The 26,166-nt window shown below is 51.4% G+C and overlaps 1 protein-coding gene across 2 annotated transcripts in view; it reads right to left on the minus strand.

Moving 5' to 3' along the window:
* Positions 1-3,311: 3,311 nt before the first annotated feature.
* Positions 3,312-26,166, minus strand: part of OTUD7A (OTU deubiquitinase 7A) — a gene marked incomplete at both ends in the record, with an annotated part of 175,931 nt that continues 153,076 nt past the window's right edge. For both annotated transcript variants that reach the window (XM_082649197.1, XM_082649198.1), the window contains 3 exons: positions 3,312-4,751; positions 5,848-5,932; positions 6,107-6,221. In XM_082649197.1, the coding sequence (XP_082505323.1) occupies positions 3,312-4,751; positions 5,848-5,932; positions 6,107-6,221 (1,640 nt within the window). The remainder of the gene's footprint in view (positions 4,752-5,847; positions 5,933-6,106; positions 6,222-26,166) is intronic.

Here is a 26,166-nt window from a genome sequence, read left to right on the forward strand (position 1 = left end):
ACAATATAAGGGTGTAAAATATTGCTCTCTGGCATATTCTGAAAATAATATAAAAATAATTTCTATAGTACAGTTTAAACTTGGCTTGTAAAATCTCAACATAACAGCATAAAATCTACAAACAGAATACACTTAAAAACGCCTTCCTTTCACAATATATTATTTTTTAAAAAGTCATATACCCAGGTAACGCAGTTGCAGGAAGTGTGAAGCAAATGACTGAAATAACCTCCACTGGGGTTTAGAAGTATCTGGGATCCTTCTGGAAACTTGCTGTCACTTAAGAGACATCTGACCTTTCCAGAAAGGGAAGTTTGGCCAGGTCAGACCGGCTGGGGAAGGCGGCCCACAGGTGGGGCAGCTGCTCAGCCCGTGTCCAGGACCTGTGCCTAGGTGGGGCTCATGTCCTTTCTAGAATCGGAACTGGCCGTCTTCCTTTTCTCTAGCACCCCCAATCCACTTCCTTTTCCTCCTACTCCACAAAGGGCCCCCAAGTCACAGAAGGACATTAGAGGACCTCTTGACCCACACGTGAGAAACACAGCAGTTTCTAATAGTTCCCGTCCAGCCTGATGAACTCATTTCGCCTGAGAGATGTCTGGCTTGGGACCAGGGCTAAAGGTCTCTTGTGAACACTGGGGTGGGGTGGGGTGGGTGGCTGGACCAGCACATTTAAGGGAACAGTGGGCTCTCTCAGTTTTTAACATTGTTTTTAGAGGAAGGATGGATCCAGATCTCTCACAAGAGGAGACGTCTATTTGTAAACGATGTGGACGGAGGGCATCGTACCAGATGGGAGTGACACCCACAGGCGCCCTGCACATGGAGCGGCCGGTGCAGGGGTCTTCCATGTTGTGGGGGGGAGGGGAGGAGCCTGGGGTGGGGTCTGGGGTTGGATCTCAGGCTCTTATTTATGGCATATATGTCAGATGTGGGTGTGGTGGTGGTGACCCTGAAATCCGAGGAGCTAGAACAGGTCACTGTTTTTTGATATTACCTACAAATAACACTGCCTGGCTTTAAAGGTTTTCCTTTTTCCTCTGGTACTACAAATGGACCATTTTTATTCTCAGTTTGCCTTTTTTTTTTTTTTTTTTAACCTGGCAGAGAGCATGAGAAAGATAAAATATTTGCACAGCCAGTTTTGGAAATTTCTGGTTGGCTGTTTTCATGTTAAAAAAATTAAAAAACAAACACGAGATTACTTTCTGCCTCCTTGACTTCTTGTGCGTGTGTGTTTGGTTTCTGAATGGGCAGGGGAGCATTTTCCAGGCTGGCTGTTCCACCTTCTGTGAGATGCAGGGCAGGAACTGGCGTCTACACGTGAAGCCATATTTATTTCCTGTGACCTCACAGCTTTGGATGGCAAAGCAGCTGGTCAGCATGACGTGAAGAATCAGTCCAAAAAGCTGCCACAAACCCTCTTGAGGAGAGAATTTTTAAAAACTACTTTTTTTTTTTTAACAAAAGAAACCCCAGTAATATGAAGGACATGAATGTTAGTAATTACCACACACCGAAAGTATCGTTTAGCACGAAAAGTAAAACTTTCGAAAAATTTAAGACCCTATTTAATAAATCATTTTAAGGAACCACTTATGTAAACCTTGAATAAATTACTGAAAACTCCACGTGCTGTGGACAATTAAAAACAAAAAGAAATTACTCACAGGAGATACTCAAATTAGTTTATTATATCAATAATTCTTCAAACAAGTAAAAACAAAAATCCCCTTCCGTATTTTTTTTTTTTTTTCTGCTCTTTATCTCGGGGGAAAGCATCCTTTCTGGAGAAGGAGAAGCTGGCGCCAATGAAGAGATGGTCTACCTCCTGTGTTTTCTGAAGATACACCCACGGAGAAGCTGGGTGCTTTCTCCTCTCTTTCTTGGGATTATTAGAGGCTATTCTAAGGCTCTCACAGGTTTTAAAGGATTCTTTTGCTAGTGAGGATTTTACCCATCGTATCTGTATTTCTTGGAAACGAGATCTTTCCTTAGTGAGGCAGGTTTAACGCCTCAGTGTCCTTGGCCAAGAACGGTATTCTCCAGAGGTAATCTTGGAAGGAAGACGCTGCATATTGCTGCTCAGAACAGGGTAGCTAAGGACACATTATTTTTTCCTCAAGAAATGTAAGGAGGCACCAAAATAGGGACTGCTCAGGGATGGGGCTGCCCCTCATGTGCTCTGGAGCCACAGTCAGGGTTACCCGCACCCTGCAGAGGGGACCCCGATGGGAGCGGTGCCCCTCCACCTGGCTGATCCCAGACAGATGCGGGTGGAGGTGGAGGTGGGGGTGGGCTTCCTTCCCGGCGGCCCTCAGCCCCTCCCCTCTGGAAAGAGGCGCAGGCCGGGTTTCAGGGCGGCCTAGAGGGGGCTTACACAGTGACCGCAGGGTCAAGTTCTCGCCTCGCTCCTGGGGCACCGATGGTCGCTTCCTAGGGGCCACTCTGGTGACAGAGCATTGAGGAAGTGTCTTCGAAGGAGAAATGTGAGCAGGCTGTCATCTTTGCTCATATATGGTCAACTCCAAATTGTGAGTTCGGAACCTTGCCTTTGGGCCCCAAGGTGTCTTTGGAAAGCTCCTGTCGCCTGAGCTGCCCGGCACCGGGAGTGATCGCTACACCTCACCGCGCCCTGCGAGGTAGGTTGTCCGGTGCCCATCCTACAGACGCCCGCGACTTTGATGGCAGTGTGAATGTCGCTCGAGCCGGGGACTGTGGGAGGAGGTTTTGCTTATGAGATGGAGCCGTGTATTCCTAAAGGGTCACAGGGACCACCAGGGCGCCAGTGGGAGGCCAACCGCCCTGTCCTCCAGGGACCCGGGAGGGGCACAGGTGGGAGCCCGAGGCAGAGCCGCCACCGCGGTCCCGGGGCCGCGCGTTTGCTTCGAAACCCTAGGTGGCAACAATCGCACGCAGGTGACCGCTACATGGAAGAGGTCAGTCGCCGGGTTAGGGAAAAAAGAAAAAAAAAAAAAAAGGCATGTAAAACACTCCCTTCTAAAAACAAAGGGCTGCAAATTTCTTTATTTCTCTTATTGAAGAACAAAAATACCCTTGCAATGGCTATTGAGTTTCCACAGGTACGAGGCAGATGCTAGCTAGCACACCCACTTCCAACAGTATGACTTGTTTCCTATCCGTCTACTACCTGAGTGGCGTCAGTGTAGGTTCAGGCACCATTAGGAACGTTTGACCAAACACGTACACAGCACGGACAGAGGATCGCCGGCCTCCCGGTGGACCAGGGCGCGGAGGAGACACCAACAGCGTGGAGAGGACAGCCCAGCCGGCGGGGCCGCGGCGCGCGCTCAGGGCCGGGCCGCGCGCGCCTCGCGCCGCCGCCGCAGCTCCTCGCGGTAGCAGTACGAGCAGTAGTGCTCGGTCTCTGCGCGTCCATAGAACGCGCAGTTCTCGCGCTGGCAGCGCCGCTGCGCCGGCCCCGCGCCGGGGCCGCCCCGGCCGCCCTCACCGTTCGATCGCGCGGCCGGCGCGTCGGCGTCGGCAAACTCCAGGCCGTCGCGCGCCGCGCCGAAGCCGTTGGTGTAGGTCTGCGACTTGGGCTCGGCCGCGCCCGCCGCCCCCGCCGCGCCGGGCAGGGTTATTGGGACGGCGCGCGCCAGCGACTCGACCGTGTTGACGGTGCGCAGGGCAGCGGCGCGAGCCGGGCTGTAGCTCTGCGACGACAGCGAGCGGTTCTGCTGCGGGTACGTGGCGCACGGCCGCAGCGCGCCCACGGCCGGGGCGCACGCCTCGTCCCGCGCGCCCGCCGCCTGCACGTGGATGACGCTCTGGCGCCCCGGCGCCGGGGGGCTGCGGCCCGGGACCGGTCCGCTGGCACCCGCGCGTCGCGCGCCGCCGCCGGGGCCCGGGGAGGCCGCGCCGCCCGCCGCTGCCCGCGCCGCCCGCGCGCCCGCCGCTGGCCCGGGGCTCGGGCGCTCCTTGAGCTTGAGCACCAGCTGCGTGGGAGGCCCGACCGGCGGGCCCGGCGAGGCGCGCTCCGGGCCCGGCGCGCCCTCGGCCTCTGGCCTGCGCGGCGGCCGCTTGGCCGTGGAGGCGGCGGCGGCGGCGGCGGCATCGCGGCGCCGCTGCTCCTGCTCGGCGCTGAAGCGCTCCTGCGCGCTGGTCAGGTAATAGCCGATCATCTCCTCGTGGAACTGGTGCCGGTGGCTGGTGAGCAGCAGGCCGGCGAATATGAACTTGCGCTCGCCCTGCATGGCGGCGCGCAGGATGTTGAGGCTCAGCTTCACGTCCGTGCTGTACTTCCAGGCATCGCCGCGGGGCCCGCCGCCCTTGTCGGCCGGCGACGCGCCCGCCGTCTTGTCCGTGGGCGACGGCGTGGTCTTCTCCGAGGGCGACGTGCTGGCCGAGGCGCCCGACTCCTCCTTGCTGCCCTTGCGCGCCTTGGCCTTCTTCTCCTTGCCGCGCTCGGGCGGGTCGCTGTGCTTGCCGTTGGCGGAGTTGGCGCGGCTCATCTTGCCGTGCACCAGGCCGCCCAGGCCGCCCATGTTCTTCTTCAGCTTGATGCCCAGCGTCTTGCTGAAGCTGCCCAGCTTGTTGGCCACAGAGTCCGCGCGGGTCTTGTCCTTGTCCTTGCGCTGCTTCTCCTTCTCCTTGTCCTTGCCATTCTTGCCGTTATTGCTGTTGGAGTTGCTGCACACCGAGTCGCGGTCCGAGTCCAGCGAGTCGGGCAGGGACTGCACGTCCTCCCCCGCCGAGGCCGTCGGGGACTCCGGCTGCGCCAGAGGGGCCTGCAGGGGAGAGGGAGGGCAGGGACGGGAGGAGGTTAGAGATCAGTTGGCCCCACGCGGCCGGTGGAGGCAGACCCCGCCGCCGCGGTGTGGCTTCCGGCCTCACTGCCCGAAACCCGAGCTGTGTCCCAGCTTGAGAGTCTCCTGATTCTCGATCTAGAGCCGCTGCCTTCACAGCCCTCGTGGGGGTGAGAAAAGAACACCCACAGCCACGTCATGACATACTCCAAGCAGCTGGACTCTGGAGCCAGACTGCCATCCACTGTCACTCGTGCCATCAGTAACATGGGGTATCGGGACCTGCCTCAGGGAGCCCTGTGAAGTTTAGATACACGTAAACGCTGGAGTACAAAGCACTCTGAGCAGTGCCAGTTTGTCCTGGGTACTGTGTGCCAGGCACTGTCCTCCTTGCTTTTCTCATGAAACTTAAAAAATATTCGTTACGAGCTCCACTTTATGGGTAAGTAAATTTATGTCTGGGGAGGGCCAATTATTTTTAATTTTTGTTTTTTAAACAAATCCCTTTTCCTGGGACTTTACTACTGAGATCACAAAAACGTCAGTCAGATACTTAAAGCGAATCCCTCTTAGCATCTGGAGGCAGGGCCAGCATGGGTCCTCCCTGGGGGAGGGGGCCAAGTGGGGCGCCAGTCCCCTGTCTCACAGCCCTCCCCTCATGGAGGGGAGAACAAGAGGGGAGAGAAGAAGAAAAGGAGGGGGTGCCGAGGAATCGCGCCCTCGGTTCCCTGCCTTTTCCAAGGACCCACACACAGTTTTATAGTTAATTCCGCTCCGTGGCAGCACATCGTGTTCCCATCTCGGCAAGAGAGAGTTTTGTGTTGTGAGTTGCCTACGGTTTGTTTTCTGAGTGGGCGTGTTTATTCCTGTCGGTCTGGATAAAGTAAGGGGACAAAAACTCCCCTAGCCGGAGCGCGCGCCTACGTCCAGACTCGCAGGCACAGGCGCACAGAGGCACGCGTTGCAGCCCAGCCGGGGCGGCAGGGCGGCGGGGCCGCGGGCAAGGCTGGGATGCACTTCGCCTGCCCGACCCGGGCCGAGTGCGCCTGCCGTCCGTCCCGGCGCGCGCCAGGCTCACCCGGGTCTCAGAGGGGATCCGGATCCACGTCACATTCATGTAGCTGTGCAGAAGGTTCAGCTTGGCTTCTAGCGACAGGATCAGGCTATCGAGAGAGGAACACCGAGTGAGATGCGCCCCAGCTCGCCCTCGCGCACCCCGCCAGTGCAGCCAGCCAGCCCTGAGGAGCAGGGGCGCCGTGTCCAGCCCCTCCCTGGGAAGCCCGGAGACAGACCGCCCCGTAGGGCGCCAGGGGAGGGGACACAGGGTAGGGTCTTACTGGGCCAGCCGGGCGTTATCATTGTCGTCTTTCCCCCACTCCCAGTCCTTCCCGGGGTCCACCGCAAAGTGCAGAGGCAGCAGCTTGTGCTCTGAATCCGTCAGGGGGATCACGGCTGGAACGCAAAAGAGAGAGACCCGTGCCAGGTGGCTCGGGGGCGGGGACGGGAGGCTCGAAGTCCCCGTGACCCCCAGGGAAGACAGGAAAAGGCCACCGAGACCAGGTGTCTCCATGATTGAGGAAACCGAATGGAGTTGTACACAGGACCTCTACGCCCAGAGGGGTGTTAAGGCCGGAGGTTTCAAACGCACCATGAACAGTTTAAAAAGTTCCCTCTTTATTGTGGAGGCTGAAGAGCATTTGGAGACCTGGGCTTGACCTGGGTCAAAAGACAGGTGCCGTCCTTGGGCAGCAGACAAAAAACAGCTATTACTGCTTCTGTGGTTTCTAACGAACGACCCAGGCCAGGCCAGACAGCGCAGTGAGCAAGGTCACCTGGGAGGGGGCTTGGGGCCAGGCCCGCCCATCTCCTCCCAGAGAAGGGGAGCGAGGGCTGCCTGCGCGTCTGCTCTGTGTTGCTGCGGGACCCACGGACCCTGTGGCTCTTGCCACAGGGAGCTCACATCCTGTACTAGGTACAGGATGAACAGGTGACATACAGCTCAGGCTGAGGGTGAACAGCAGGCTGAGGGAGCTTTGGCAAGCTTTTCTAGGGCTGACCAGTGAGCCTTCTGGGGAGGGAACGCGTAGGTGGACAAGGCAGTGAGGAGAGATGGGCTCCACACTGCACCCAGGGATGGATTCATCAAAACACACCCCTGCCCTGGGGGAACCTGGGCCCTCCTCAGAAAGGCTGGGCTGGAGGCTGCTGTTTACAGGTTTGTCTGGGATCTGCTGGGAGCTTCTGAGCCTGGTGGGATCAGCTCCCTAGTGACGGGCTTACTCTTGTTGTCAGGGGCAGAAAGAATGCGGGGAGAGGACAGGAGCCATTCCGTTTCTGCCCTCTGGGCAGCAGCGTTGCGTGGGGACTGCACTAAGCTCCCCTGCAGGCCTCACCTGAGCATCAGGCCCCAGCAGAGTAGCACAGCCTGGGGCTCGGCCAGGCCAGCTGCTATGTTTGCTGGAGCTGGGCTCCACGCCAGTGGCTGGTGGAGAGAGCACTGGGTGCTGCCCTGAGTGCTGCCTGGGGAACCAGCCTGCCCAAACGCTGGGGCTGGCACGTGTGGGGGCAGGGCCTGGTGCACCTTCAGGTGTGACACTCAGACCCTGCTGCGGCCTCCACAGGGAGGTCTCGCCTCCGCTGTCGCACCGGCTTAGGAGGCAGTTGTGGCCGGGCCCCTTTCTAGCGGGGGAAGTGGGCTAGGAGCTGAAAGCTCATGGATGGGGGCCTCCCTGTTTCAGGCTTATCCTTGCCTATTCAGGCCCTGGAGCACCTCTTTCCTGCTCCTGTGCTGGCGGCCAGATGTTGCCTGTGCCTGATTGAACACATGGGGCCTCCCACACGCTGCTTTCCTTTGGCACCGAGAGCCCCATCTTTGGGGACACTGAGCCCCCCAGGCACCACTCCAGGATGCACGGGGCCTTGCTCCTTCCTGGGGTTTACCTTACCTTCTCCTTACTTCCCCCCCTCCCCCACCCCATGCTGGTCATGAACCTGGTGTCACTTCCCCAAGATTCATGACAAGGGAATCATGGCAAAAACAGAAAAGACAAATCAATAAACAATAAATACATAAAATCTATGATTGAATACCGTTAATAATTGATTTTCTGGTAAGAAATCAGAAACATTGACTCAGTGCTGCCCTCCAGTTGCTAAAGACACACAAATAATCCTCTTCCTCTACCCCAGCCCCTAACCCCTCATATAAGGGAAACACAGCTTTGCTCCAGAATTTCCTTTTCATCTCGATGTGGCTGGGTGGCACTGTGCTCAGGTTTGGGAGGTCAGGGGCCACTTGGTCTGCCTAGGCCACAAACTGCTCAGTCCAGCCTTGATGTGGCTGTGACACACAGGCTGCCCCTCCCCAGGCTGAGCTGCAGGGTAGTCACACCCAGGGAGGGCTGCAGGATAGCTCAGGACCAGCCTCCCTTGGGCCATACCCAGGAGCTAGTCCCATAGTTCCAAGGGTCACCACGACAACAGAGAGAGGGTTGCCCCGGCTTCCCACCCATGGGTGTGGGCAGGGGGTAGAGGCTCCCTCTGTAGACAGGGCAGCATGGCTCCCTGGAGGGCTTGGTAAAGGCACCCACTCCAGGCGCCATGCAGATGGCCATGCAGATGGCCAAACCAGTGTCCAGGAAACGGGCTCAAGGACTCTTTTAAATAAGCATCCCCTGTGGGTCTTAAAATCAAGCAAATCTGGGAAACATTGTTCTAGAATAATCTGTTAGGAGCAGTTTCTGTGGGTGCAACGTGGGCGATTTGGGGTCTGGCTGTCCACCTTCCCAGGGGAGAGGTGCCTTGAGGGCGCCTGCCCAGGCCCCCACCCTAGCATTAGGAAAGAGCACATGCTTACTCGCACCCATGGGGCGTGAGCAGAAGTGCTGGGGGAAGCCCTGGGCGATGTGGTTGTGGGGTGGGTGCGCCTTCTCCCCTTCACCCCTTCCCACCGTGATGCCTTCTGATCATGGCGGCCCTACAAGATATCAGGGATGCGCTCCTGACTCCCCACTTGGAGGGGACCTGCCCACCCGTCAGGAACACCTGTTTTAGACTTTATCTGCAGGAGAACCAAACTCCTATCACATGAAGCCACTGTGATTTTGGTTTATTTGTTTCAGACAAACCAGCTAAAGTAGTACAGCTGTACAGCCCCCCTCAGCCTCCCTACCAAAGGGCTCCTGGAAATTCCTACACTCAGTAGCTGGGCTGGAACGGACTTCCTGGACTCCCCACCCTGACCCCCCCCCCCAGCTCCCCCGCCCCAACACACAAAGCAGAAGGTTGGAATCACCTGCAGGTGCTAGAGCCTGACCACCCAGCAGGCTCCTGGCAGCCTCTCAGCCTGGATGTCAGAAGGCGTCTTCTGTGCAGAGGGCACAGCTGTGGCCTGCTGGTCAGGGCTGGGGCTGCAGGGCCCAGGAGCCCCACCTGTAGCTGTACAGCCTAGAGCGGCCTCGAAAACAGGCCTCTGTGAGCCTCGGGTACTTTCGTTCGTTGCCTCTGCCTCTCACTTTACACGCTTACTTTTCCCTGTTGGAAACCTGGCCTCACCCAGTGAGAGGGGGAGTGATGCGGTGACTTGCCCTCTGGTGGGAAATGTCAGGAACAGCAAATACTTTTCAAAATAAACCTGCAACCTTTTTTTTCCCCTTTGAAAAAACTCTCTTCTCTCTTTTAACCTGGAAACATATAGGCATCATCTCAAACTAGCCTGGACAAAGGATAACCGAAGCAGCAACCAATTTTCAGTACTTATTTTCCAAAAAAGAGTGGAGACCTGTGGTTTCTGTTTGGGATGTAAAAAGCCAAAGGAGCAATGTCCCACCAGTATAATAACAACAAGCTGGACGAACTGCAGATTCACAACTTTCCTTTAACCCGTCTGAGAGCTGAAGTCACAGGCAACTGGCCAGCCACAGGTGGAAAGACAGGTGCCTTTGAGGAGGGATGGACATGAGCTTAATTGGACCCCACTAAGCTGGACCCCACTAAGAAGAATTCAGCTAAAATTGTTAACAAGTTGGTAAAGGAAGGGTGTAGCCTAGTGAAAGAATACAGAACCTTGGGGGCCACAGACATAAGGGAAATTCACAAGAACTTGCAGGCCCCTCTCCATGGGACCTGACCTGGTGCTCACAAAAAGACTGGCCAGAATTCTGAGAAAGTGTCCTTCACGGACCTTTCCCATCTGCTAAGGAAGGAACTGCAGAGAGCAGGGCAACACACACTGTTGGTCTTAGGGCACTGGGCCTTTCCAGTCACTCCCTCCCCCCAGATCCAGGGACACAGCACCCACCTAAGATAGAGGCTTAATCAGAACAACAGAAACATTACCCTTCTGGGCTCTGCCTCCTGCACCCAGGCTAACAAGCTGCTAGAAAAGGGGCAAGAATATGGAGAGAGACCCTCACCGAGGTGAGGCTCAGCACAAAGGTATAGCAGACAATGAGAAATACCAGCCCCACCATAAACACAAGATACAACTAGAAGGATTTGAAGGCTGGATAACCAGGGCAGCATCAGATCCTGACTAGGCTGATCCAAACCCCGTGCAGCAAAAGGGAAGGAATCAGAACGATATGCCTTAGTCTTTATTGCCCTACTCAAGATGGCTAGCTTTCAACGAAACATTTTCGGCATAAGACAAGACAGGAGAAAACCAACACATTGACAAGAGAAAAGACAGGTGACAGAACAAGACGGTTATGACACAGGTATCGAAACTATAGGGTGTGATTTAAAATAACTGATTAGGGACTTCCCTGGTGGCCCAGTGGTTAAGACTTTGCCTTCCCATGCAGGGGGTGCGGGTTTGATCCCTGCTCAGGGAGCTAAGATCCCACATGCCTTGTGGCCAAAAAGCCAAAAAACATAAAATAGAAGCAATATTGTAACAAAGTTAATAAAGATTAAATAAAACAACTGATTGATATCAACAATAAAACAATATTGTAACAAAGTTAATAAAGATTAAAAAATAAAACAACTGATTAAAAAAATAAAACAACTAATTAAAAACAATTTTCTAATAGAAAAAGTAGATACCATGCAGAATTTGATGGTTAATTTCAGCAGAGAGTAAGAAAGAGTCAAATCGAAATGCTAGAAATAAAAAAACACAATAATAGAAGGAAAGAATGACTTTGAGGGGCTGATCAGTAGACTTTACACACCTGAGGAGAGCAGCTGTGAACAGTAAGATAGGTCAATAGACATTAATCAGATTGAAACAGAAAGAGAAAAAAGTGGGGGGAGGGTTGCAGAACAGAATACCCAAGATCGGCGGGGCAGTATCAGATAGCACCAGATCTGTGTAAGTGTAATCCCAGAAGGAAAAGAGAGACAGAAAAAAACCAGGAGAGATATTTAAATAAATAATGGCTGACATTATTTATCTAAATATTTCCAAAATGAATGACAAACTCTACCACAGATCAAAGAGGCTAAGAAAAAAACAAGCAGGAAAAACAACAGCGACAAATCTGTATACACAGTATATTCAAACTGCTAAAAACCAAAGACAAAGAGAAAATCTTGAAGGCAGCAGGGGAAGAAGACACACTACATACAGAGAAACAATTCTAAGGATCACAGCAGACCTCTCGTAATAAAACAGGTAAGACAGAAGACAATGGAGTTATATCTTTAAAGTGCTGGATGAAAAAACCCTGCTAATCCAGAATTCTATACACAGCAAAAATAGCTCTGAAGCACGAAGGAGAACTTTCTCAGACAAAAATGAGAAAACTCGTCCTCTGTATACCTGCACTAAGAAATGTTAAACGAAATTCTTTAAGGGGAAGAATATGTTCCCAGTAGAAACTTGGATTTACACAAAGAAATGAAAAGTGATAGAAATAAAATAAATGAATTTGAAAATAAAATTCAGCTTTCTTCCTTTTAATTACTCTGAGAAGTAAGGCAAAGAGAGCAATAGTGTATTACATGTTTACAGCACATGTAAAAGAAAAGAGCTTGATAATAATAGCCCAGAGGATGGGAGGGAGGGGTTGGGAATACATTGTCATGAGATCTGTATACAACACATGAAGTAGAATGTTACTTGAAAACAGTCTCAGTAATTAAAGATGGTCACTGTAAACCCTAGGGAAATCACTAATAATTAAAAATACAGGTATAATAGTAAATCAATAGTGGAGATAAATGGAACCATTAAGAAGCTCAATTAACACCAATGAAAGAAGCGAAAGAGCCTTAAAAAACTAAAAATAGAACTATTGGGTTGGCCAAAACGTTTGTTTGGGTTTTTTCCATAAGATGTTTGGAAAAACCCAAACGAACTTTTTGGCCCACCCAATACCATATGATCCAGCAATCCCACTCCTGGGCATATATCCAGAGAAAACCATAATTCAAAAAGATACATGCATCTCAATGTTCACTGCGGCACTATTTGCAATAGCTAAGACATAGAAGCACCCAAAATGTCTATCAACAGAAAAATGGATAAAGAAGATGTGGTGCATATATACAATGGAATATTAGCCATAAAAAAGAACTAAATAATGCCATTTGCAGCAATATGATGGACCTAGAGATTGTCATACTGAGTGAAGTAAGTCAGACAGAGAAAGACAAATACCATATGATATCACTTATATGTGAAATCTAAAAGAAGGGTACAAATGAACTTATGTACAAAACAGAAATAGAGTTACAGATGTAGAAAACAAATCTGTGGTTACCAGGGGGTAAGGGCAGGGGAGGGATAAATTGGGAGATTGGGATTGACATATACACAGTACTATATATAAAACAGATAACTAATAAGGACCTACTGTACAGCATAGGGAACTCTACTCAATACTCTGTAATGGCTTATATGGGAAAAGAGTCTAAAAAAGAGTGGATGTATGTATATGTATAACTGATTCACTTTGCTGTACACCTGAACCTAACACAACATTGTAAGTTAACTATACTCCAATAAAAATTAAATAAAAAAGTAAGCAAAAGGAGACAGGGAAAGAGAAAAAAAGAACAAAAAACAGATGGAACAAATAGAAAAGAGCTACCATTAAATGTAAATAGTTAAAATGTACCAATTAATAAGTGACATTGTCAGATTGGATATAAAAGCAAAACTCAAGTATATACTGACTGTAAGAAATCCATTTTAAATATGAAGACATACATAGGTTAAAAGATACTAATAAAAAAAAAACTGGAGTGGCTCCAGTGCACGGCCAGTTGCCAAAGATATAGAAGAACATTACAGTTCTCCATGAAGCTATCACAATCCTACATGTGTGCATGGGCTTCAGAGTACATGAAGCAAATACTAACAAAAATGAAAGGAGAAAGACACATTCATTGTGGATGGAGACTGCCACTTTTCCCTTAGGAAACGACAGAACAATTAGAAAATCAGCAAAGATATAGAAAACTGAACTATGTCATCAGAGACCTTGAATTAATGGACATTTATGGAACCCAACAACAGCAGAACACACATTCTTTTCAAGACCCCATGGAATATTCACCAAGGTGGAACATATTCTTAGCCAACCTTCACAGATTTAAAAGAATAGAAATCGTAAAAAGTTTGTTCTCAGACCATAACTAAATAAAACTATGTACCCATAACCAAGAAAGATATTTGGAGAATCCTCAACTATTTGCAATTTAAACAGTGTGCTTCTAAATAATCCTATCGGTCCCTAATCCCTGTCCACCACTGTGAAGGTTAATGTTATGTATCAACGTGCCTGGGCTAGGGGATGTCCAGAGAGCTGGTACACATAATGTCTGGGTGTGTCTGGGAGGTGGTCCTGGTAAAGATTAGCATTGGAATTGATAGACTGGGTACAGAGAACTGCCCTCACCAACATGGGCAGGCAGCATCCATTCCATGGAGGGATCGAATAGCACAAAAGAGCCAAGGAAGGAGGAATTTGCTCTCTTTGAGCTGGGACATTGATCTTCTCCTGCCCGCAGACATCGGTGCTACTGGTTCTTGGGCGTTTGGACTCAGACTGAATTACACCACTGGCTTTCCTGGTTCTTCAGCTCGCAGTTGGCAGATGGTAGAACTTGGCCTCCATAATTATGTGAACAAATTCCTATAATAAATCTCCTCTTATATATGTATCTGTATGTATCCCATAGGTTCTGTTTCTCTGGACATCCCTGACTAAGAGAACCACTCATCTGTTTTCCATCTCTATAATTTTGTCATTTCAAGAATGCTATAGATCTAGAATTAAACAGAATGCAGTCTTTGGGAATTGGTTTTTTCCCTTCAGCATAATTCCCTTGAGATCCACCCAAGTAATTGCATGAGTCATAGTCATTCATTTTTATTGCTGAGTAGGATTCTGTGGCATAGACGGTATGTTGAACCATGCAGCCGGGAAAGACATTTGGGTTGTTTCCAGTTTTTGGATATTACAGATAAAGCGGCTATAAACATTTGTGTACAGGCTTTTGTGTGACCATAACTTTTCATTTTTCTGGGATAAATGCCCAGGATTACAATTGCTAGGTTATATGGTAAGTGATGTTTCCTTTTATAAGAAGCTGCCAAACTGTTTTCCAGAGTCACTGAACCATTTTTACATTCTCACCAGCAATACAGGAGCAATCTGGTTATTCCACATCCTCTCCAGCATTTGGTGTCGTCAGTTTTTAAGATTTTAGTCATTCTGACAGGTGTGTAGGGACGTCTTACAGTGGTTCTAATGTTGACCATCTTTTCATGTGCTTATTTGCCATCCATATATCCTCTTTGGTAAAATGTCTGTTCATGTCTTTTCCCATTTTTTATTTGGATGGTTTGGAGATTTTTTTTGCTATTGAGTTTTGAGGGGTCTTTGTATATTTTAGATGTAAGTCCTTTGTTGATAGGTGGTTTTCAGATATTTTCTCCCAGTCTATAACTTGTCTTTCCTTCTTTCTTCCTTCCCTCCCTTCCTGTCCCCCCCCCTTTTTCTCTTTGCAGAGCAGAGGTCCAAGTTATTAATTTCATCTTTTTTGGGGGATCATTCCAATCCCAAAAGACTGCATTCTCTGTATGATTCCAGTTATGCAACATGCTGGAAATGACAAAATTCTAGAGATGAACAACAGATTTGTGGTTCTATTAGTCAGGGATCTCCAGAGACACAGAACAAACAGGAGACATATATAAGAACTCTTGGGGCTTCCCTGGTGGCGCAATGGTTGAGAATCTGCCTGACAATGCAGGGGACACGGGTTCGATCCCTGGTCCGGGAAGATCCCACCTGCCACGGAGCAACAAAGCCCATGTGCCACAACTACTGAGCCTGTGCTGTAGAGCCTGCGAGCCACAACTACTGAGCCTGCATGCCACAACTACTGAAGCCTGCAGGCCTAGAGCCTGTGCTCCGCAACAAGAGAAGCCACCGCAATGAGAAGCCCGCACACTGCAATGAAGAGTAGCCCCCCCTGTGCCGCAACTAGAGAAAGCCCGTGTGCAGCAACGAAGACCCAATGCAGCCAAAAATAAATGAATAAAAAAAAATAAATTTATATTAAAAAAACCCAACTCTTCACCTACCTCTAGGTCCATAGTTGTGCATTTTACATTTACTTTATGGTTAATTTTGAGTTAATTTTTGTATAAATGAGGTTTGGGTTTAAGTTTTTGTTTTTTTTTTTTGCTTATGGATGTCCAATCACTTCATCACCATTTGTTTGAAAAGACTATCCATCCTCTATTGAATTTATTTTGTTTCTCTGTCAAAATCATATTTTGTGGGGTTATTCCTGGGTTCCATATTCTGTTCCATTGATCTCTGTGTCTAACTCTCCGTCAATACCAGGTACTGTGTCAGGAGCTCTACATTCATTACTTACAAGTCTTACACCAGCTACAGGATTTTTGTTCCAACTTTACAGAAGAGGAGGTGAAACTCTGGTACCTAAGTGACTCCAAGCCAAAGCTGGAGCTGTGATTGAAAAGCAGGTCTGCCTTCCTCCACACTGTGTACTTTGTCTTCCACTACTGTGTCACCCTGCCTTTTTTTGAATTATCTGAAATTAGTAGATCGTGAGCATCTAATCTCGTTCATTCATTCATTTATTCATTCAACATTTAATTGCCTCCCAGGTGTCTTGGTGCTGGAGACACAAAGATGAGAAAGACAGGACATCTGGCTTCAAGACATCCAGGATCTGGCCAGTGAAGAACAGGAGCCTCCGAAGGGTGGTCCTTGTCATCCTTCTCCTCTCCCTGCTCCCACCCCCACGGCAGCCTTGGCTGTGGCTCACCAGTGCCTGAGAACAACCTCCAGCGGGCCTGACGTAGAGTCCCTGGCTGCGCGAGAACCTTGCATCCTTGCGCCTCTGGGAAAGATCAGACTTGCTTTATGAGGATTTGCTTCATGAGACCTCGAGGTGCAAAGCAATGGCAGCCCTGTCCCCTCCACAAACGCAAGGAAAGTGGTGAGTTCCTGCTCGATGAGCTGCCCATGGCCTCACGCCCCAGACCACCCACTAGGCTCTGATCAGGATGCTTTCTTTCCCACAGACCCTTTCCCCACAAAAACGTCCCGAGAGACAAGACTCTGAGCGGACTCAGGTTATCAGGAAGCCGGCCATTTCTTCTGGATACGTGTCCTCTCATGCATCAGACTCAGCCCTGGGGGACGGTGTTGAGGGGGGCTTCTCGGAGAGCAGAAGCAGGCTGTCACGCTGGCTGACCAAGAGGTTCCCTCCCCATGTCCAGGGGGCAGGACAGGTGCCTGGGGCTTTGTTTTCCTTTTCTTCTGCAGGAGGATCGATGAAGGCCGTGTCCTGTTCTGACACCACCCATCAGAAGCCTGCAGGTCCACAGGGAGCCTGGGGCAGCCTGAGGGAGAGACGGCACTTCATATGGAGATGGGGGCTGGGCTGATTCAGGAGTGGGGGAGATGGCGGCTGGGGGTGCTCCTGGGGCCACTCTTTCTGTGGCTTAGACACCCTGGGGAGGCCTGGGGGAGCCTGTGTCTGTGCCTCCTGCTCCCTCATCTCTCCAGGCCCCGATTTCCTCGTGAAAGACACTTGGCCAGTTCTTTCCGTGTAGCTGAGCACAGCTGGCATCTCTCTGGAACTGAGTCTCAGGCTCCAGAGCTGATGGTCCTTGGGGTGACGCAGGTGTTGGTGGACAACTGGACTCTTGGGCATTTGATCAGCAAGACCCAGCTCTCTGAATTCGCGTCCCCCTGCAAGGCCAGGACAGAGCTCACGGCCTTGAAGTTCCACACATGGCTCCTGGTCACGTAGGGGCCCTTCGAGATATTCTTGGGTCAAGAACCAACAATGTCAAAGATGACACCCCTCGTCTGGTCCCTGGGCCCTGGGGTGCAGGGTCTGAGCTAAGAGTTTGGATGCCCCCAGAGACTCTTCCTCTTCTCCAACAGTGAGGGGCCTTTGCAGGTGTGGCCCAGGCCTCCAGGGGCCATGCTCGAGGCTACAGCAGGAGCAGCAAAGGAACGGGGCGAGCGGTTCAGCAAGGCTGCCTGCAGACCACGCGGGGAGGCAAGTTGGCTCTGCACGCCCAGGCCGAGTGTGTCTTTTAGTGGCAAGCTGCAAGCCTAGAAGGTGGCTGAAGAGGAAGGAGGCTGATTGCAAAGACAATGCAGGGAATTTGCATTTTTTAGGCACTTTCTGGTTTCTACAAGCCTTCTTGCTACCATGAGTTCATCTGATTCTTATAATGTCCAGTAACAGGTGGGTTGGTACGAAATTCCTCCCATTGTTGTATTCAGACAGGTCCACAGATGGGCCAGTTTGATTAGAATATGACGAAGAAGTGATTTTTAAGTAAAAATCACTTTATTTTAGATGGCTATATTAACAAAATTATATTATAAAATCCATTTAAATGGAATATTTAATAATATTCATAGCCTAAGACCAATTTCTACTTAATAGGAGACAGGTGCTGTTTATTATAAATCAGTCCTGTAAGAAAGAGCACAGTTTGTCGTCAAATAGACTGGAAATGAAATGTCACATTATATATGGTTCGAGAAATCATAAAATATAGATTGGCATTTAATTTAACTATGAGCTGTGCATAAAATACAGATTGAAGACAGAGTTCATGTCCTGTGTGTGGGGTTATTCTGTTTGGCTCCACAAAATTCCCAAATTGCTCAGTTTTGTAAACGTGGGGTGTTGTTTCTAAGTGGCAAGAGATAAAGTTTCAGGCTGCTCTTGCAAAAACTTTTTTTTTTTTTCAAATATCACATTTTGGGTGTGTTGAGTCTGTTTCCAGTAAATAAACTACAAACTCTGGTGTGATCATCCGTGGATGTCAGTCTCAGCCTTCAGAGCTGTCTGACAGCTGCGTGGGCATCACTGTCCAAGCCCCTTGTTCACATCAGCATCCCCTCCTCTGTCTGGCTCCTTAGAGGCAGCAGAACGCAGCTCTCTGGGTCACCTAAGCGGGAACCCCTAGGGAAGGCACAGGGACACCGTGAGGGCACCCTGACCCCCACGTGGCCCCTGGATGTGCCCCAGAGGCTCTCAGGCTGTTTGCATTTAGGAGGAAAAACTATTGAAATAATTACTATATATATATATATATTTATTTAAAAAGAATAGAAACAGATGGTATTAACATCTCCCAGGAAGCGAGGCACCCCTCCCCCACCTTCTCCCATCCTGAAGGTCCCTAAGTCACCAGGTGTGAGTTGCCTTTATATCCCAAGCAAACTTTGGCTTGGGTACCACTTCCCGGACCTTGTCTCTGGGAGATGCCTGTTCCCTGATTATCACCCTGTTTGGCCAAGTCTGCTTTTTGGAAGTCGCACCATCCACCCTACTAACCTGCCCTAGTGACCCTTCACCGGCTGTGACCATTCCCTGGGGATGGCCCTCCTTCCTCAGTGTCCTCCTCTGTCAGGTGGGCACAGAACATGCAGAGGGTCAAGTGTTGCCCTTGGAAAGGACCTAGACCAGGCCTGCACACAGGAAGTGCCTGCAAGTACTGGCGTGACTGTGGGGTGCAGACTCAGCCCAGGTCTGAGTTTTGCAGAGCCATCTGAGGACGTGGCACAGGGAGGCCACGGGCACCATGCTGTGGGCATGGGAGGATCCTTCCTGCAAGCTGCAGAACTAGGGTGCAGGTGTCCTGGGGGCAAAGGACTAACATCCTCCCCATGGAGAAAGCAGGGGACCATCAATCATCTGTGGAAGTTACCACGAAAGTACGGGTAACTGTTATTTACAAAAAGTCCCAAAATGCGCTGGCAAAGCCTTGGCCACTCAGCTTGCCCACACCTGACCAATCCCTCCAGCCCAAGCTTGCCCACTGCAAGGAAGCCCTGCCTTCTCCCCACGGGAACCCCAGCCTGCAGGACACAGCGGGGTTCTTCCTAGAAGCCGGCCAACCTCAGCAGCGGTAGAGGCAGGGCGGCGGGGGAGGCAGAAAGAGCTGTAAGGGAGCAGTGGATTCTTTCCCAACATAGTTTCAACACAGGGAAGGACGAGAGGTTTACAGGACACCTCATGGAATTTTTAAGCCGCCAGGAGCTTGGACACATTCAGATGAGACGCACTGGGCCAAGCAGAAGGAAGGGAGTGGCGGGAAGAAGGCAGTCCCATGTCACATCCTACAACACGTTTTGTCTCATTCTCAGGCTCCCAGAACATCGTTCCTCAGACGCAAGAACAAGACAGCTGCTCTCTCTGGGCCTGTGATGACTGTACCTGTCAGCCTCCATCCCAGGGTGCTGGGAGGTCCGGGGTGGGGGGCGCCCTCCACAAGGTGTCCTTTGCTTGGGGCAGGGCGACAGCTCTGCTCGGCAGTGGGAGACCAGCAGGTGCCCTGGACCTTGATGCTCTGTGTCCTACACCCTTGCCTCCTCCCCAGGCTCCGAGACCACAGGCCTGGTGGCTCGGTCCTGAGCCTGGGCCCAGCTGTGGTCTGAGAGTCTCTTATCTTGGCTTCAGAGAATGATGCCCGGTTCCATCCTAGAAACTGGTGTTACTGTGCTTTCTTAGTCCCTCTCCTAGCCGAGCTGAGGGCACAGGCTGGGACTCTGTTTTTTTGTCTGCCACACTGAAGGAGGGCTGCAGGCAAGAGAACCGATGGGGCCAGCAGGTGCATGACAAAGAGCCCCACCGCCCCCCGGCCCTCCTTCCTAAGGCCTCCAATCTGAGGACACCAGCCCCTGAGTTTGGGGCACCTGGTAGTGGAGCTTGTTATGGCCACTTATGAGCTGTCTCTGGGGCCCAGCTCACCTGGTGAGGCTCAGCTCTGCTCAGACCCATGCCTGAGGCCTGGCTGACCCCGGGATGGAAGGAATTCAACTCCAAGCTCTTACCATGCCAGGTGTGGGCTGTCTGGTACTGTCACTGTCACAAGTGTGCTGTCACACTGAACACTTGTTGAATGAAGCTCCCCGTGGCTCAGGCCCGTGCGGCTGTACACGAGAGAGCTGGAGCCCGCCCACAGCCTGTCCCCTGGACCACGGCCAGCTGCTCATCCCCAGACCCAGACCTTGCTCTCAGAGCAGCTGGCGCCCACGGCAGGTTTTGGGGGCTCTCGACCATGCATACAGTGGGCCTGCTCTTTGTTCTGCTGGGCCTCCCAGTGGGACCACCCCTTCCCCTGGAGAGGAGTCGAGAGACTAGTCATGTTCCAAACATCTGCTGGGACCTGGATCTACAGAGCTTGCAGAATATTACTTTGTAAAAAGTCCGCCACCAGCTACAACAGGTCCCAGGACCCCCACGCATGAGCTGCTGAGGGGTGGGGAGCTCACACACTCTGACCAGGCCCCTGATGGATCTGAACGCAGCATCCGCTGGTCAAGAAGGTGACAGTGATGAACTGAGCCAGAAATAATGAGAAACATGGCAGTTTCTCATTCATTCCCATGGGCTTGAATAACCTGGTATTCTCATTCTGTCTGAATTGGTTTGCTCGGGTGGCCATAACAGTGGAACACAGAGGGGCTTAAAGAGCAGACATTTATTCTCTCACAGTCTGGAGGCTGGAAGTCCAAGGACAAGGTGTCAGCAGAGTTGTTTCTTTTTGAGGCCTCTCTCCTTGGCTTGCAGGTGACTGTCTTCTCTGTGTCCTCCTGCAATCTCCTCTCTCTGTGTGTCTGTGTCCTAACCTCCTCTTCTTATAAGACCACCAGTCACAGTGGATGAGGGTCCACCCTGATCACCTCACTGTATTTTAATTACTCCTCTGAAGACCCCATCTCCAAATACAGTCGCAGCCTGAGGCCTGGGGGTTAGCTCTTCAACACATGAATTCAGCCCTTACCAACACCTCTCCCTTCATGACAAGCCAGGGTACCTGAACTCAGAGGAAGGTCCCGTCACTAGTTCACCAAGGAAACGCAGGATCTCGCCTGATACTTTCCTGCTTTTTATGTTTCCAAGGTGGTGGACCTGAGCTTCCTGGAGAGCTGATGAGGGAGGCTTTCCCCGAGCATCATCATGAATTCCTGGACCGAAGCGACTTCATCATGTTTCTACTCTTTCCAGTGGTGGTCCTCACTGTCCCTCTCGTCCTGTAGGAGCCTCGTCCATCAGCCCAGAAGCCCTTCTGACACTACCCTCGCGGTCTTTGAAGATGCCTTGTTTCTTCCAGGACAAGATGCGATAGGATCTTTGTGCATACTTCCTGCCCCAGATCTGGCCATGCTCTTAGACACCGGAGTTTGGGGGCGAACAGGACCTGCTTGCAGCAGGGGATGGCGGCAGGGCCTTGCCTGGAACAGAAGGTGAGGAGGCTGCAGGCAGGATGGAGGGGCCTGGTCATCTCCAACATTCCTGAAACGCCCCACCTACCCCGGGGGGCCTGCCTGCCCCACAATGTTGAGAGTGTGGTGTGTGTGACAACCAGCCCTCTTCCTGTCTGAGCCATGTCGGGTTTTGGTGACCTGCGGTCGAAGGGGCTCTAACCTGCAACCAGGAAACCCTGTGAACGGACGGAAGCCCCGCACGGCAGGGAAGGGCAGGAAGGAAGAGGATGGTTTCCCACTATCTTTCCTCTCACTGAGCATCCTTGGTCCTCGTAGGCAAGGATGCTATGGGGGTGGTGACCTTAGTGTCTGTAAAGAGCTTCCTGGGAGGCTCCCTGGGGGCAGAGTGCAACGCAGCTTGAAGGCACAGAGCTGGAGACTTTCTGGAAGGCGGAGTGAAAAGCCCCGGGCCAGGCCGAGGTCTCAGTTCAGCAGGGTCAGAAGGCTCCTGCCAGCTTTGGGGTGGGGGGGTTCTGGCACAGAACCAGGGCTCTAGGAGAGAAAGCCTCTGGGCATGAAACTTCCTGGTGGCATTTAGATGGGGGGGGGGGGACAGCAGCGTGCCATCAAGTCAGCCGCGTGGCGCCAGGTCTGTCTCTCAGCAGGACCGCCCCCGCCCCGGCTCTTCCTCCTGTGGGGGCGTGGCCACGGCCAGGACCGCCAGACGCATGCGCCACCCTCACCCAGGCAGCCCGGAACCTGACATCCACGGGCGGTACACAGGGGCCCTGGGAGCAAGGCTGCTTCTCTCTCTGCGTTGAAAGAGAATGGATTTTCTCCTAAGGAGCACAGCACTGACAGCCTCACGCACCACCGCTTTTTAGGGAATTAAGAACCTAACAGCTAACGTGGTTTATTTCCAGATGAGGACCCAAGTTGGTAAAGAACTCATTTTTGCACTTTTGCTCTTCCCCAGATGAGTGGTCATTGCTGGTGAAATAAAGAGGAGAGTCCAGATGGAACTGCCTGGAAACATCACATCCTCTCCCTGATTCAGAGCTGGCTCACTGAACCCCCACCCATCATCTCACCCCCTTCTTCCTCCACTGCACTCATTTCTCAGGCTGCTCTGAAGCCGGGAAACTGCAAGTATAGAGCTCAGCCTTAGTAAGATGCCAGCACGTGTCGAGGGAAGGTGTTCTTCCCAACTGAAATGACAAAGTTTCAAGAAGAGAGGCATTTGGTCCAGCCTGGAATATGGATGTGATGCCTGGAGCTGCAGCACCTATTCTATGACCATAAGGCTGAAACCACACAATAAGGATGGTGGAGCAGGGAGAGGCTGGAGCCTGAGTACCTGAGAATGCCTAGAGCTGATGCACCAGCCCTGGACCACCTACCTCAGGACTCCCTGTTAGAGAAGCAGCTGCAGCAGCCATTTTCTCCTTTGAGCCCCTTGCATCCCAATGCTATTCTGAACTATCTTCTTTTGGGGGCTAATATCATGGCCTTCTGTGGTTGCTTCCATTTTCTTGGCATCATAATGGCTGAGAAGAGAGACTGAGTCTGTTCCCTGAGCAGGTTCCTGACGTCTTCTCAGCTTCTCCCCACCATCCTCAACCACTGGGTAACAATGGCAGAATTGCTAGGATCTGGTATTTGCAGAAAGCCCCTGACAGCCTCTACTGTCGGGCTGGAAGGTAGGACAGTGCCCCACAGGAACCCTGGGGTAGGCTTCCTCTGGTGATGGCTCCCCGGACAATGTCTGCTCTGTTCCTCCTGCCCATGGCAGGTCCTTTCAGGGAGATGCTGGGCACTAATGGTGGCCAGGAAGGGAGCCAGTCAAGGCCTTTAGGTTTATCTTAGAAGCAACATTTAAGGATCAGGGGACAGGCCTGGCTTTGGGACAGGCAATGTCATTTTCAGGGGTGACTGAGGACTTCAGTGTGTGGAAGTGACCATGGTGGTCACTTCATAATTAAGTGGTGATGTCCTTACATGTGTCAAATGAAAAGAGACCAAATGGGAGAGTGGGCGGAAAGGAAGAGGAAGGGCAGAGGACAGGGGAGGGGGGAGGGAATGAGGGTGAGGAAGGGGAGGAGAAAGCTTTCATTTCCAGGGAGATGGGTGTTATTGTACCGGCAACAGATAAGGGGACAGGCTGGGAGGGCACATGGCGCCCCTCGGGCAACGCGGTGAGGATACGGCAGCACCCAGGCCCAACACCATCACGCTCCTATGACATGTGCTTGCTGGGCCACACCACCAACATGCCAGCCACCCACCAGCAACATCCCTGCATCAGCCCAGCACTTCTGCTCAGGTCTATCTGTCTGTTCTTCCCAATTAGAGTAATTGCTCCCCTGCTGAATGGAGCTCGTGACTGCTCGGGAAACCTCCTGCCTTGTGTAGTATGTGGCTTGATGGGGGTGCCTGTCTCCCCTACAAGGTGGTAAGGGCCCCAAGGCAAGGACACTGTCATCTTTGGGTCCCCAAACCTGGATGCAACAGGTGCTTCACTGAATGGGCCCTCGGCCCCCCAAACAAATACTGCATGCAGGACCACTGGACTTCAGGCCAGTGGGAGGAGCAGGAAGCAGGGTTGCGCCTACCAGCACCCACCAGCTCAGTGAGGGTGGCACAGGGGATGTGTCGGTAGCAGTACTTAAAGCCTCAAAGTCTGCAGAGCATCTGTATCCTTTCCCAATGTGTGAGGGCCTGACATGTAGCACAGAGGTTACCCAGCCAGTGGGAGCCGCTTACATGTGCTTTGCTTCTGCTTGTGCGATGGTCGTGAGGACTGAATGGGTCAACGTGCAGCCCTGCACATTGGTCACGTGAGGGCTGTGGAGGCAGGGACCACACTGCTATTAGGAGCAAGCCAGCAGGCGGAGCTGCAGGAGCCCACGACACAGCTGCTCAGAACCCACACTGGGACCAGAATCCACTTATGGGAAAAAAAGTCTTTAGAGGTGAAACCACCTGCACCTCTGCAACGCTCCCTTGCTCGGCGGTAACCCCTCCACATTTGTCCTTTTATTGAAGAGCACCTTCATAATGGCCTTGAAAGCATCCATAAGCAGTATCTGGAAGGCCTGAAAGAAAGCTCAGTGCCTCTGTGAGGAGGGAGCCGGGCTCTGAAGGCCCTGCTCAGCAACTGGAGATGCCAGCCCTGGGACTTTGATCTCTCCCTGACCACAGAGTCTCTGGGAGACTGGATGAGAGGCCCCGCACCTGGCCTGGATCCCTGGTCCTGAGAAGGGCCCTCTTTTTAAAATTTTCTAAATGAAACACAGCCAATTTTATTCAAATTCTCCAAAATTTATACTCGATATGTTAATTGTTTCTAAAATGTTTCACCTTTAAATCATGGATTTATTATTTCACCTTTCTTTTAGAGTTTTTTTTCATTTTTTTCTGTACAGTTCTTCTATAGAAGTCAAAGTCCTGAGTTGCCCAGTTAGGAGCCTCTGACCTACTATCCTGATTAAGTTTCTTCTTAATATTCATGGCCAACATCTGGCTTCTAAATGAAAGGCTTTTGGTCTTTTCAATCACTTGCTGATAGGGTGAGGCTGCAGAGAAAGGGCCCTCCCGTCTCTCCAGAGCCACGGTGAGCTTTGAGAAGAGCTGGAAGCCATGAGGGAGGTGCCAGCTCTCACTGGCCAACACGCAGAGAGACAACAGAAAAGGCAAATGGCACCTAGGCCTTAATGACGAAACATGTCTTCCTATGGCTAAAGTGAGATGTCTGTAACTAGCACAGGAAAAGGACGTGATAGTCCCCTTACAGCCAGTGGCAGCCCTGCTCCCTCTCCTTCTGGACTCACATCACCACAGGATGAGCCACCATGGATTTCCTGGGACCACATCCTATGGCAGGGACCCTGAAACTGGTCAGTCTTTCCTTCTTTTAGTATCCTGGGAGTTCTCTGTCTAACCAGACACAGAAGTGAAAAAGGAAGAGTTTCCCTCTATTTGCTCAGTTAGTCACACATCCGTCAGCAGTTAACATTCCAAACAAAATCCCGCCATTTCCACAGCAGACCCATAATGCATTGACTGAAGACAGGCCCCACATGAGTCTACGTGACTGGTGGTTGGAGTTGTGCAGTGCACAGCCTGTGGGCCCAGCCCGGCAAGCCTCTCTGCAGCACTGAAATGGCTCCTGGCAGGAAACTCCCATGTAATGATTTGAATGGAAGAATCCATCTTTTGATTCAAAAGCTTACTTTAGAGCAGAGGCTGGCAAACATTTTCCGTAAAGCGCTCATTAGTAAATATTTTAGTCTTTGCAGGCCACACAGCCTCTGGGGTTGCTTCTCAACTCTGCTGTTAGGGCACAAAAGCAGTAGCCACAGACAATACGTCTTTGAACAAGTGTGGCTGTGTTCCGATAAAACTTTATTTACAAACAGGCAGTGGGCTGTAATTTGCTGACTCTCTGCACTAGACGGGCTTTTAATTAATTAATTATTTATTTGTTTATTAAGTGTAAGTTTATTACTAGTCCAGAGTTTTAATATTTTGATCGTCTGGTTGGTCTACCAAAGTAGACGGGCTTTTAAAAATTACATCTGAGGGCTTCCCCAGTGGCACAGTGGTTGAGAGTCCTCCTGCTGATGCAGGGGACACAGGTTCGTGCCCCGGTCCGGGAAGATCCCACATGCCGCGGAGCGGCTGGGCCCATGAGCCATGGCCACTGAGCCTGCGTGTCTGCA

The sequence above is a fragment of the Grampus griseus genome, assembly GCF_964374135.1.
Source record: "Grampus griseus genome assembly, chromosome: 2".
NCBI classification, from domain to species: Eukaryota; Metazoa; Chordata; class Mammalia; order Artiodactyla; family Delphinidae; genus Grampus; species Grampus griseus.